The 13,559-nt window shown below is 49.2% G+C and overlaps 1 protein-coding gene across 2 annotated transcripts in view; it reads left to right on the forward strand.

The window, feature by feature from the left end:
* MICALL2 (MICAL like 2) overlaps positions 1-1,967 on the forward strand; it is a 39,397-nt gene extending 37,430 nt beyond the window's left edge. For both annotated transcript variants that reach the window (XM_019542058.1, XM_019542059.1), the window contains exons 16-17: positions 216-262; positions 351-1,967. In XM_019542058.1, coding sequence (XP_019397603.1) covers positions 216-262; positions 351-448 — 145 coding nt within the window. In that variant the 3' untranslated portion in view covers positions 449-1,967. The remainder of the gene's footprint in view (positions 1-215; positions 263-350) is intronic.
* The last annotated feature ends 11,592 nt before the right edge of the window (positions 1,968-13,559 follow it).

The raw sequence follows: 13,559 nt of genomic DNA on the forward strand, positions 1-13,559 counted from the left end.
GTCTCCGTGGCACAGCCTGTGAGGGTCACTGGCTCTGTTGGGCTTGGGCATGGCAGAGGGACATTGGAGGAGGAGGTGCCTTGGTGGAGCGCTCTTCTCACAGGTGTCACCCCTACCCCGAGGGGGACAGAGCAGAGGGGCAGGCTTCTGGACTTGCCCTTGAGTTCCCCTAAGGAGCATTGGGTGCTGACTAACACAGGCCTCTTCCCTCACAGAGAGCAAGAGGAGGATCAGGTGTTGGCAGACATGATCCAGAAGCTGGGTAAGTGCTCTCGTTTTTGGGAGCCCCATGGGTCTGGGTCCCATTGAAGACAAGGAACTCATGTCCTGTGCTGTCTTCTCACCCACAGATGGGCCTCGCGATGGCCTGGGGATGGACAAGAGGAAAAACAGGTTCCGATGGTCCAAGATTTGGAAGCAGAAAAATAAGAACAGGGCTAAGGAGTGAAATCTCTTGTACAGCCGTGCTGATGGCAGCGACGCCTGAAGGATGTCCCTCCCTCCCTGCTTCTTCCTGCTGTTGAACAGAACCACACAAAAAGGCTCCTTTGTCTTGTGATGTGTATGAAGGGCATGAGGCCCAATGGGGCCCCCTTGCCTCTCATAAGGGGGACTGATGAGATACTGGTGCTACCCACCAGCTGAGAGCTGCATCCTCCTCCTGAGGATTGGCGCTTTATTCTCTTGTTCATCAGTATGACTGCAACCCCACCCCTCAGGATAGCACTGTCCCTAGTTCCCCCTGTCTCCCCAGCCAGACAAAGCTGTGCTTGGGAAATGTCCTTCCTTCTTCCCAGCATCCCCTTTGGGAAGGTTGGGAAGGGCTTGAGAGGCTTCAGAGCCATGAGTTCCCTCATTGCACCAGGTCTGGGGACTTCTCATTATAACCCTGTTGCTGAGAGGAGCTGTGGGTCCTAGCACAAAGGACAAATGAAGACCTAGGACCACGGCACCAACTCGCTTATATCAGGAGAGGGTAAGGGATAGAAAGAACTTAGCTGCGTTTGGAGGGAGAGATGCTTTCCTTTTGATATTTAGCTGCATGATGGTCTCCAAACCTCCATTCAGAAGCTGCTGCTGGGTTTGTCTCTAGGTCAGCTCTCCCCATGATGGGAGATCCTTTCCCCCCACCTCTTTTCTAGTGGGATATACCAGCTTCCTCTCTGTTGGGGTTATCAGGCAGAGCTTTCATTGCCTCTGGTACGTCATTTTGAAGGTGTCAGTAGACCCTTCTAAAACCGTCAGCCCACATGCAGTATGGGGATTCATGCTCTTCCCAGCCGTACCCCTTGGTGAGGTAAATACTTCCAATGAACAGCCAAATGCCTCATCATGTCAGTGAGTCCAGTATGTTCAGGGATGGGATGGGGAAGTCATATCCTGGGCTGAGGGATCTCAGGGAAAAAACTTCTCTTTTGTCCTCTCCTTTGCACAGTCTGAAAATGATTGTGCCCATGCATATCAGCCTGCAGCCTCTCTTGCGCACCATACTGTGTCTGAAGGGGAGGAAGGTAAAGACTAGGAACAGCGGTTGCAAATCTGCATCCTTCTGGGCTTTGGAAGATGTGAAATCATCCTGCATTTATTCTCCCTCCAGCACAGGGGTTGTCTTTAGGATCCTGCGGGCTGCTGTTCTCTAATGCGATAGCGTTTCCTACAGGCAGTTGGTCTCTGCCTTATTCACATCATAGAAAGAAAGCTGCAGCCGGATACCTGCCCCAAACAGGTGGTGCAGGATGGTGTCATGCCATCCTTCTCCACCAGGTGGCAGCAGGGTTCTCTGGCCAAATCGGTTTGCCCAGGGCAGCCAAGGCTGACTTGCTCAGGAAGTTTATAAAGCACTAAAGCCCTTTCCCTACTACCATGTGCGCTGCCTGCCCAGTCAGCAGGGACATGTTGGGTTCACTTTTTTTGTATTTGGAAATGTTTATATTCAATAAAAAAAAAAAATACTTGCAGAAGTAAAACACGGTGCCTCCTGTGAGATGGCTTTGCTGGCACCGAAGGGCACGCGGCCTCAGCAGCAGCATGCGGGACTGGACAGCCAGTGACGACAGACTTTGGGTCCCTGTCCAGGTCCAGGTCCAGAGTCAGTCTGTCAGCAGGAACCAAAAGGGAAATGTAAGGCCCTGTCCTGTCTGTTGGAAAAAGGATTTCCCTACCCAAGCCGTGACTCTGTTTCTTCTTTCACGGGTTCTAAGATCCCTTTTAAATATGCATGAGTCCAGCAGAGAGCTGTTTGGGGTTGGGGAGTGCCCACAGAATACTGTCTATCAGGAATTCACCTTGATCCGAGTGGCTGCGTTCCCTGTGTGACTCTTTGTTCTTCAGGGACGCACAGACACGCACACCTAAGGTATCTGTGCACTTGCTAGCATGGAACTGTACTAGCTCCTCCTTTTAGAGTGGAAGTGCGTCTTTTTTGGCCTGTCCCTGCCCTTTGCCTAGGAGGACGTGAGCATGTCTTCCTGCCTTCCTGGATTTTATTTGCAAACCAAAGTCAACCCCTCCTATCTCCAAACTGGAAGCTACCCTGGATTGATTTCATGCTGGTTCATGCATCACCCTCAAACAGAGGCACTGCACTATCACACTTTGGCTGGGAATTTCAGTGTGAGGAAGAGGCAGTCTTGGATTGCTCTTGCTCTTGTCACAGGCTTGCAGTGACTGGACTGTGTGGGGTCCTGTCATTTGAAACGCATGCATAGGATGTAGATCTAGCTAGTGTAACACTAGTCCCCTTCTAGATGTGTCTGGTTCTGCTGTACCCTGTGATCTCACAGAAGCAAAGATTAAATGTACCTGGAGGGTCTGCTGACCATAGGTGCCAACACATTTAGTCAAGTGGAAGGCACAGCATCTTAGAGCAGTAAAGCTGCTTTGTTCAGTCTGAGTGCATTGATACTCTAAATATTAGGGTAGAAGGATGGTCCTGGGACTAGGAGACTCAGACTAGTTAGCAGTATGGCATATCTCAAGATCACTTACAGCTGTGACTTTTTTTTGAGTACGTGCTGGTCCTGACTATCACCAACCAAACAGGGAAGGAGAAAATATGGTTGTGCATAGCCTTGCAGCTGCAAAAAATTGGGCACATACTTGCCTTTGTGTGTGAGCTGTGTTACTATCTGCAGTCCCTGGTAGTTGATTCACAGTGCCTAATGTTAAGCATGTGTTTTCAGGATCGAGGCCTGTGAAAGCAAGTGGAAGGGAAGAGGTTTGTATCTTGCTCTGCTGAAGGACAGAAGCACCTCAGTTGATGGATGGGAATCATTTGTTCAACAACCACTGAGCTATAGTTATTGTTCAGCTTTTAAACATGTTGAAGGTAGAAAGCATTAGCCCTGCTACAGTCCTGGAAAAGTTTAACTCTACAGAGGCCTGCCAGTTTCAATATTGCAAGAATACTACAGCCTTTTCTCTTTTCTGAGAATGTATACCAATTGTCTTGGATATCCCTTGCACTTCTTTGAAGTTAGGACTAACTTACAGTCTTTTGGGTTCCCTGCAACTGGTGTCATCTTGTCATGCACTTTTCCGGACCCTGAGTATTTTAGGCTGGGACTTTCAAAAGAGTGGAGGGAATTAGTCACCCAGGTCTTACTGCCTTGCAGTGGGACTTGGATAAAACAGGCCTTCACCACCAGCTGCTGCACAGTTGATTGGCATCCTTCTTGCTGTTAATCTTCTGCCACAGTAAAAATGGAGCCCAGATCATAAAGAGACCTGAACTAAACCTCCCCAGAGGCAGTGCAGCATCACCTACTAAATGAAAGCTTTTGAGTTAGTGCTGAAACGTTTTGGTCTTGAGGTCTCTGGTTTGTATGATTAAAGCCAAAATATTCAGCAGAAAGCAGATGCATTGTGCAGCAAAATGTGTAGTTGAAAACCCAGTTTTCCCTCAAAAACAGTTTCAAAAGATCATTTGCCCACCCTTAGTGTTGGAGTACCAATTATCCAGGGGTCACAGGTGACTGCTTCTTGGGCACTAGGGTGGAATTAGCACTAGGTTGGCCAAGGTATGAGCAATGGAGCAGGAGTTGAGTGCCAGGTGTAGGTAGTGTCATGGGTGCAAGAGCTTGTGCTGAGCATTGGGGCACCATCATCATGGGGATGTTGATTCTAGGGTTGCGATTAATGCTGCAAGTGCATGTAATATAACAGATCAGGTCACTCTTCTGGATTGGACACTCTCTAGGAATAAATAGAGAGTCCAGATACGATGGGTCACTCTTCTTGCAAATGCTCAGAGCTGGTTGCAGACTCTGGTTATAGTAATACTCTATCCATGCTCCTCCATGACCTTAGTGTCAAAGGATAGACACTTAAGGGCTTGTCTGAGTAGGGCAGGAGAGAATGGACCCTTCTGTTTTTCCACTGCAGCACAATGTAGTGGTAGGGGCTGAGAACAGAGGGAACTCCCCCTTCTACCAAGTGGTAACTACAAATGGCAGTAAAGAATCTGTATAGGATTCCAGACTGTTTAATAGTTTCAAAGCCTGATTTCTGTAGGCCTGCTGGCACATGTCCATTCCAGTCTATTGGCTTTCCCTGTCACTAGCAACAGGGTTTCAGCAGAAGCATTCGGTTGGCTGAGATACAACTCTGTGCTAATGTTATCCTAGGCCATTCTTCCCTTTACAAATCCCCCTGATGGACATGAATAATCTCTGGTCATAGGGATTTAGTTTCAGCTCCTGAACTTGGAGCCAGTGCAAGCTGTGTGCTATCACCTCTGGAGGACCTGCTTCTCATTGCATCCTGTGTTGGGGTGGCTGATGCCAATGCTTGTTGCAACATTACCTCCTGGGTACTGGGTATTAGGCTGCATGAGGCAAAGTCCTGTGACTGTAGTGGGTGTGCTGGCCAGAGAGAAGAGGTGGTGTATATAGCCATTATGGCTAGGGACAGAAGTTGCATATAAACCGGTTTAAGTGATCAGAAACTAGAAGTTCAGTGCACATAAACCAGTTTCAAAATGGCGGAAACTGGTTTAAGATAAATCTGGTTGAATATAGCATCAGACTTAACTGACCTAGGTCAAACCAGTTTGAGAAACTTCTGTCCCAGACCCCTTCTTGGTTCAAGTTAAATCAGATGCCCCAGCATCCCAGCATGCTTTGCAGCCCTGGGCTTGGCTCTGCTTTCTGCTCCAGAGAGCGGAGCTGGCTCCACCCCTCTGCTCCCTAGCTGGAGCAGTGAAGGCTAGCTCATTGGCATCACTGGCTGGCTTGCTGGCCCCTCCAAGCAACCCCTGCTGGGGTGTGGGGCTAGGGAAGGGGAGGGTTAATCTTCCTTTCCCTTGAATACAAAGCTGTCCTGCCCTGGTTGCTTAGTGCTGACTGTGACCATGGACTACCAATCCCAGAGGCACCTGGAAGCAGGAAGAGGAAGTGATGAGCAACCCTGCAAAGTCTTACTGCTGTTAGTCTGGACTGCAAATCCCAGAGACCTCGGGGGCATCAGGAAAAGGAAGGGAACACACAGCCCATGCTGGCTACATGCCGGACAGCTGTGCTTCAGCGCCACCCCAGCTTCTGGCTTGAGCCACTGTAGGCATGTGGGTGCATTTTCTGAAACAAAAGTGAATGTCTCTTCATGTGCTTTTTGGGTCAACCTTTGCAGCTTAGACTATCCTGCAAAGTCTGAATCAATTTGGCCTTCAGCTTTTTTACTTTCTATGCTTAGCCTATCAGTCCTGTTTTTTGTCACCAAGAAGCAGACTGTCATTCTCAGTTGACCCCTGGTGATTGGCTAAAGGATATAATAGAAAAATTATACACAGGTCTTCAGGTATTATATATCTTAGAAACCCTTGAGAAAGAGGAGTCCCTACTATGGGAGGAGCTCTTTTGCTGGGTCTGATCTTTCATTCCACAGACTGCAGAGGTGGTGATTGGCCTTTTTCATAGATTTCATAGACATTTCATAGACATCAGGGCTGGAAGGGACCTCGGGAGATCATCGAGTCCAGCCCCCCGTCCAAAGGGCAGGAAGTCAGCTGGGGCCATAGGATCCCAACAAGATAAGCATCCAATTTACTCTTGAAGGTGTTCAATGTAGGTGCTTGAACCACCTCCGCTGGCAGACTGTTTCAGACCTTGGGGGCTCGGACAGTAAAGAAATTCTTCCTTATGTCCATTTTATTGATCTCCACTTCTCCTCTACCCTCGGCCTTCAAGTTTTGATATCCCAGAGGAGGAGACAGTGTCCCTTCTGTGGCTGCCCTGGCATTGCCTGGCCTGTGCATCGCATCAGAGCTGCAGTAATGGAAGGCTTATGGGGATGTTGAGAAGACCTGGCTGTCAGCTGCTCAGCTGAAGGTTTTGTTTTGCCTTTGTCAAATATTTTGCATGGGATTCTTTGATTTTCACAGCTCTTCATGGAGGAAAGGGGGAGGACTTAGGGTCCTTGCTCTGGTGAACCATCTTGGAAAGGTTTGAAATTAAGAGTCTTCATGGTCCCAATGAGAACCGGGATGTAGCTGTGTCTGCCGGAGTAGAGCTTACATTTTGTGTGCTGCGTTGAACAAGGCTCCCGTCTCCTGGTGCGTGTCCCATATGCTTCTGCTACTCTCAAAATAACTTCATCCTCCAAAGTTGAGGGGAAAACTAACAGAACTAGGGACTCAGCTAGGCAGGACCCCTCAACATTTACCAGACGGGCCCACTTTAATGCTTCTGCTTTCACACGAAAAAACAAGAGGTGAAAATGTTGTGTTGTTTGTAATACTGCAGCAAGTAGGAGCCCCAGGCAGGAACCAGGACCCTGCTGTGCCAGGCGCTGTACAGGCCTAGAACAAAAAAGGCAGTCCTGGCCCAAAGAGCATCAGTCTAAGATAACAGATGGATATGGACAGATGGGGAACTGATTCCTTCTGCCTCTGCCTTGAACTCGGGACTTGCAGAGATTTGCATTTCCTCTGCTCTGATAAAGGAAGGGGTGAGATCCAGCCCACAGAAAACCAAACTGCTGGCTAAGGTGAAAAACGGGAACAGCTTTATTCCAGTTGGCTGCTTAGGCTGAGAAAATTGCAGGGGCTGAACCCGGCTTGCCTTTCTGACAGCAGCAGTTCTGTTGTCTGCAATGAAACTGTGTGAGGGAATAAAGCAAAGCAGGATTTGGCTGCAGGATGCCAGGGGAAAGGCCGGAGTGCAGAATTCCTACCATCCCATGACTCCCTACGCACTATTATTCCTTGAATAATTAGTAACTCAAAGCCCGCTCCTGCAGGCTGCTGCAAAGGAAGTTACCTATGAAAAACATTAGAAGAGGCATTTCTTAGACTCTCTTAGTCTGTGAAATCATCAGACTGCCTTGAACTCAGGTGGTGGCTTGAAAGGGATAGAGGGATGTGAGTTTGAAAGAATTGAGAGTGTGTGTGGGGGTGCGTGTGTGTGTTGCACATTGCTTGAGAGAGTGTGAAAATAGGGCTGTGCAAAATTTTGATGGGTGTTTCGTTTCGAAGCTGTTTCAAAGTGTTTCGAGCTCGAAACAGTGACATCGAAATGAAACAAAAGTCTTTGAAACGGCTTTGAAAAGAAACAAGGGCACTCAAAACGTTTCGAAAGTTTTGAAGCCGGGCTTACTTGGCTTCGGCGCCAGTCCCAGGTGGCAGCAGAGCCAGGGTCCGCCTGCACCCCCGGGAGGATTCTGGCACAGCTCCCAGCCCTCCTGGGGGTGCGGGCAGGCCCCCAGATCTGCGCGCCGGATGACAGCATGCTGTTGCTGCCAGTTGGGGCCAGCAGCAGCTCCAGTCTTCCTGGTGCTCAGCACGGGCTGGTCCCAGCTGGCAGCAGCAGCCTCCTGTCACCTGGCGCACGGACTGGGGGCCTGCCTGTACCCCTGGGAGGGCTGTGGGGCTCTGCTGGACTTCTTCTGGGGGTGCGGGCCCCTGATCTGCCTGCCGGACGACAGGAGGCTGCACTGGGCACAGCCTGAACCCAGTGCTGGAAAGATTGGTGCTGCCACTGGCCCCAGGTAGCAGCAGCCTCCTGTGATCCGGCAGGCAGACCGGGTGCCTGCACCAAATCCAAATGCATCTTTTAAAAATTTTTTTTACTATGATAATAAACAATAACAAATGAACAACAAGTATAAACCTTACAAAGAAAAGCATAAAAAAATCACAATCTATACGTGTTACAATGCATTAGTAGCCAATATGCTGCTAGCAAACTTCCCCGGCACTGATGCTCCTCATATTCTGGATCTGGTGAGCAGCAGGCCGAATGCACCTTCTCTGGAGCCGCTGGATGGGTCCAACGCGCTTGTGCCGCTCCTTCCCCCCCCAGCCGGTGCTCGGAGCTGGACACGCACAGTGGTGTTTTGTGGTGCCTGGTAGCTGTGTCCCTGGGTCCCTGTATTTGGTTAGTGGTACATGGCAGGAATTCAGGTGGAAAGGGGCAGGGCTCGCCTCCCACACCATCCCAACATGGCTCAGAGTTGGAGCCCTCACTTTGCTACAGTCTGTCTCTCTCCTCTGCAGGTTTCTTTAATTACAATCTTGGAGGTAATTTCTGATGGATCATTAATGGTCCCGAGTAAACAAGGGGAAAGCTCCAAATTATTTGCCATAAGCACAAAGGAAAATTGACTTTCATCATCCCCTGCTCTTCCAGTGAAGGTGCAGATCGGGCCGCAGAGCCGCAGGAAGGCAGGGCAGTGGCTGGGTGCTGTCCAGCACGCTGAGCTGGTTCGAGAGGGAGGATCACACTCAGCTCCCCACTTAACCCTCCTGTTCGACCAAGGAGCCAGGGCTTGTAGCACTGGGGTCCTCTACTTCTATTTTGGTGACTGGGGCCTGTCATGTGTAGGAGAGAGCCTCATGTCCCTGGCACGTGGGCAGTGCCTTCACTGGGATCCCCCATGCTCTTCATGGGGCTTCATCTGTAGTGTCTGATTATACACACACGCACGTGCAAGCCATCTGCAAGGGCAGGGACAAACCCACTGGGCTGAGCTATGGCAGGCACCAACTGACCATGAGCTTTTGGAAGATAAATGTGCGTGTTCAGTGATGGGAAAGTGCAAAGCCATTGTCAATGGGGGAAGCAGGGCACCAGGATGGAGAGGCTGTCCTCCTTCAGTCGTATCCTCATGACCCCCGGAGAGACTATCTGTATCCAGGCGGCTGCTGCAGAAGCTCTGGGGGTCTCTTTAGCAGGAGCAAAAAATGCCCAATCCTTTCAATATGGAGGTGGAGTCTTCCTGGGGGGAGGTTGTGGACAGACTGCGGCCCAGCACGGGGTCGAGGCAAAAGGGGCAAGTTAAGGGGGCCGCCTGGGGGCTAAGGACAAGTTGCCACCCCTGAGGCGAGCACCTCCTTTAGCATCCCCTCTCCTCCGGCATGACACACGGCATGTGCGCAGCTCCCCGCTCTCCCCCTTGCAGACCCCCGCCGCCTCCGGGCTGGGCTCCAACACAGTGGCAGGGGCATACGTGGCAGGCAGCGAGCTAGCGGAGGCTATTTATATTCACGTTGCAGCTCCTTCTAGCCGTGACTCTGTTATCTGCCATGCATGAATATTATTTGAATACAAAGTTTGTCGTGACTATTCTTCCAAGCGAGACGAAGGATTTGCCATTGGATTGGGAGCCCTCCCTCCGGCTGTCAGTCAGGCCGAGTTTCCTTTTCCTGTCTCTTTGGAAACAGCAGCCCTAGCAAGGTGAGACAGTGGACACTTTTTCTCTTGTTAATATCCATGCCTAATCTCCTCTCAGAGGGGCCCTTTGTCCTATACTGTAGCCAAGATGAGTAATTCAGGGAGAGATGAGACGCTATAATTGGTTTGTGACAAATTAAAACATATTTCCTTCAGAGCTGAGAGCAGGACTGTGGTCTGGACCTGTCAAGCATCATGGGGGAGGGCGATTTTTGGAGTAAGCGCATTGCAAATTGGCTCCAGATATGCATTAGAGTCTGAAATTAAACTCTGGCGCGGTGAACGTCTCCTCAGTTGGGGTTTTTCTGTGGAGGGAAGAGAAGCCGGGGAGGGGGGCGGATGCTGCATCAATAAAGGGCAAAGGGAGGATGTTGCTTTGCCTTGTTCAGCATGGTCGCAGATCAAAGGCAGCTGCAGCTTGCGGTGCAGGGATGAGAGTTAGCGGGCCAGACATTGAGGCCCTTTGCACCCCAGCATGGAAGAAGCACGCTGAAAAGCTGGGGATCTACCTCCATCTTTACCCCTGCCCCCCCAACCCGCATCATCTACGCTCCAAATGCTTGTTCCTCCTGCATCTTGTGTGGGTTTCATTAGGCTACACAGTGCTGTACAGTAGGGAAGGAAAGGTCCCTGCCCCATGGACCCTGCACCTCAGCTCTATGGAGATGTCCTTAACTCAATGCAAAGCACAGGCCAGCAGCTGCCATGCCAAGAAGCGGAGAAGGTAGAGAGCAGGACAGGCATGAGCCTGGCTTTCATGTGATCCTCGCCTCGAGGATCTTACATTGCTGGTTGGATTGAGGGATAGCAAGGTGAGGTAAGGAGCACAGGCCCTGAGGTTTTGTGAGGAACCTTAGTGAGAGAGGTTTCACTGTCCGAAGCTGATCTGGAAAGAGCTGGGATGCAGCTGGGGGAAGAGAACGATGCTGAGACGTGTTTGCGTGAAGGAGAAGGGAGAGGAAGCGATGTATGGAGGTGCTCGTGCCCTGCAGTGCTACAATGCCAAAAGATAGTCCTTCCAGTTCTCCAGCCCAGTTTTGAACCCCAAGAGGACTGGACAGTTGGAGCAGCACCTCCACTTCTTGGCGGTGATCAACACTTTTGGGGGTCACCACCAGCTATGTGAAATGTCTATGCCAGGGAGCAGTAGTGATCTGGGCATCCCCAGAGTCCTCCTTTGGTGCTGGGCATTTCTCATCTGGTGAGGTATGGTTGTTGGAGCTGAAACGCTTCCTCCCTTGAAACAAAGCTCAGTTCTGGCTTCACTCGTCTTTTGTGTTTTGTCTGGAGAACGACGCAGCAAAGAGGGGAACGGATTAAGCACAGAGTGACTTCAGCGTGCCGTGTTTGGGATGTTGGCTGTGTGGAGCATTGAGGCAAGGGTCAGTCTGTAACTTTTAAAAATATTCTTTCCCGACCATTACACCCCCTGTGGGGTCCTCCCTTGCCCCTTCTAGCTTCCTGGCAACATTAAAAACGTCTTATTCCAGGACAACACAGATGCCAGCGACCCTCCTCTTACAACCAGGGCTTTGGGGATCTGCATTGAAACAGAAGGATGTGCCCAGCCAAGAATATTTAAAGAATCAGGAGGAACTGAAGGAATTTCACAAGGGGGGAAAAAAATCTGAATTTTTTAATGGGATGGTGAATGGGGTGGTGATTCTCACCAACAGAGTCTTGAGATTGTTTCCAGGGGGGCCCCAGGGTGCTGTACCATATTAGCACTGTTAGGCCAGCAAATATGATTCACAAGATAGACCCAGAGATGCCAAATAGGAATACATAGCATTACAAATATTCTGACCTGTCGTGATCTTTGAGTTCTTTGCACCAGAAAAAAATTGCTCTGTTTTCTCTAGTTGAAAAAATGAATGAAAAGTAAGAGCTGCCATTTTCCAACGGATGCCGTGGGTCTAGAAAGGTTGAGAGCCACTGCTCCAGCATGTGCTTGATTCAATTTCCATTTTAGGGTTCACCTTTAATGTCACCCTCCTGTGGAGAGCACACTTCCAACAGTTAGAAAAACCCTCGCTGGTCTTTGAGCAACAGTGCTGTTGGCGTTCAGATACCGAGGTGATGGAAACAGAATAAATACTTGATTTTTTTTTTTCCTCTTGTTTTGACAAAATCATGAGTAGAGCTGGTTACTTGTTAGTTTTTTTTTAACCATAAAGCTTAGCTGATGATAAGCTTTGGTGGAAGAAGTTACTAGGCCACTTTCATGTCAGATGTGTCTGCCTTTGCTTCAGCAAAGCCACTCGAGGAACAGTTGTTCACAGAACGGTTCTGTAATGTCTCCACTTCTGACAGGTGAAACTGGTTAGGTGAGTCCCGGCGCTGCAGAACGCAGGGACTACAGCGCAGGGGGCCTGCAAGGCAGGTATCAAAGCTAACACATGAAATGTGTGAGTGTGATGTTGGTCTGGAGCTAAAACGATAAGAGTCCTATCTAGGGAATAACTTAATTAACTGGTCTTGATCAAAGAACCATGTGAATTTAATAGCCCAGTTTCCAAAGTGAAATGATGAAGAAGAAAAAAATACTTGATGGAATTATCAATTTTCTTGTCCAAGGAGCTTTGAAGTTGTGCGAAGAAGGGACAGCCTTTTGTTCCATTTCGGACAATTGCTTCCCTCCCCAAAATGAACGGAGAGAGGAGGAGCTAGAGCTCTTTTTCAAACACTCAGGTAGCCAGGGGCATGGCTTGGAGGGATGTCAAGGCTAACTGTCTCAGCTCTGCCAAGTGAACCATCTCAGGGTTGTAACTAGGAGCAACCAGCTCGCTCCCGTTTTTTTGGTGGTCAGCAAGATGTCTCAGTTTTCTTTTAGCTTCTGTTTTATTCATTGCGGAGTCTGAGATCAGAAGTAGTCAAAGCGGCAAAGTGTGTAGGTCCCTGGAAAGCTGAGGTTTTGGTATCAACAGCACTGCTTACCTAGCTTTGCACTGAAGAGCACTGCTGCCTTCACACGGGAAAAGCTGGGGTTGCTGCGAGGGAAGGATGACACCACGTGAACAACAGGTTTTGGAGACTTTAAAGTAGGAATGTCTACCCTGTGTGTTTTTTATTTGGCTATATCTTTATCCATTATACCATTTGGTCTCTGCCTACAGCACGAAGCTGCATGGCTGAAGCTGAGTGTACAGCATGAGCCTCATGGATTAAGTTGAAAAAGAAGCGTTTCGGCTGCCCAAACTCAGCCATTTTTTTCTGGTGTCTCCAAAATTTCTTCTCGATGGTGATCATCAGCTGTGGACTCAGGATTTATCTCAATTTACCTGTAACCACTGGTTAGATGGGACCCTTTCCAGCATGGTAGAAGCAAAGGCCATGTCCCCTGGTAACAAATCGCTCGGGATATAGAAGCCAAACAGAATTCTTCCTCCTGCGTGACTGACGGACGGGCTGTTTTCTTGATTGGAAAGTAGTACCTATGGCACGAGGAAGGAGGAAGGTTATGGATTTCATTCTGCCTAACGGACCATCACATTGCCACTTAAATATCTCAATGCCATTTGTACTCATTGCCACCAAGGATGTCACCTGCGAAATGTCACTGAGTTAGGGGAGAGAAATGTCCTTTGTTCAGAGCCAACCTTTTCCCACAGGCCAAGGGGTAAACCACTCAATCCATAGACTGTCAGAAACAATATTATGCCCTAGATATTTTATTTAGTGTATAATTGTTTTTAGAGAAAATTACTAGAACAAGAAGAAAACAAACAGTCATAAATTGGAGCTCTGGTCGTTAACCTGCACTGTCTATGAACTAAAGTGGATTTCCAGCTTTGGACCCACACTTCGTATCTGTCTAATGGCCCACGCCAAAACTCTCGCTCAAGCACAACCTTTGCGACACCGAACTTTTCTGAGTGTGGGGTTTATAAATAC

The sequence above is a fragment of the Crocodylus porosus genome, unplaced genomic scaffold (genome assembly GCF_001723895.1).
Source record: "Crocodylus porosus isolate Cpor-Errol unplaced genomic scaffold, CroPor_comp1, whole genome shotgun sequence".
NCBI lineage: Eukaryota > Metazoa > Chordata > Crocodylia > Crocodylidae > Crocodylus > Crocodylus porosus.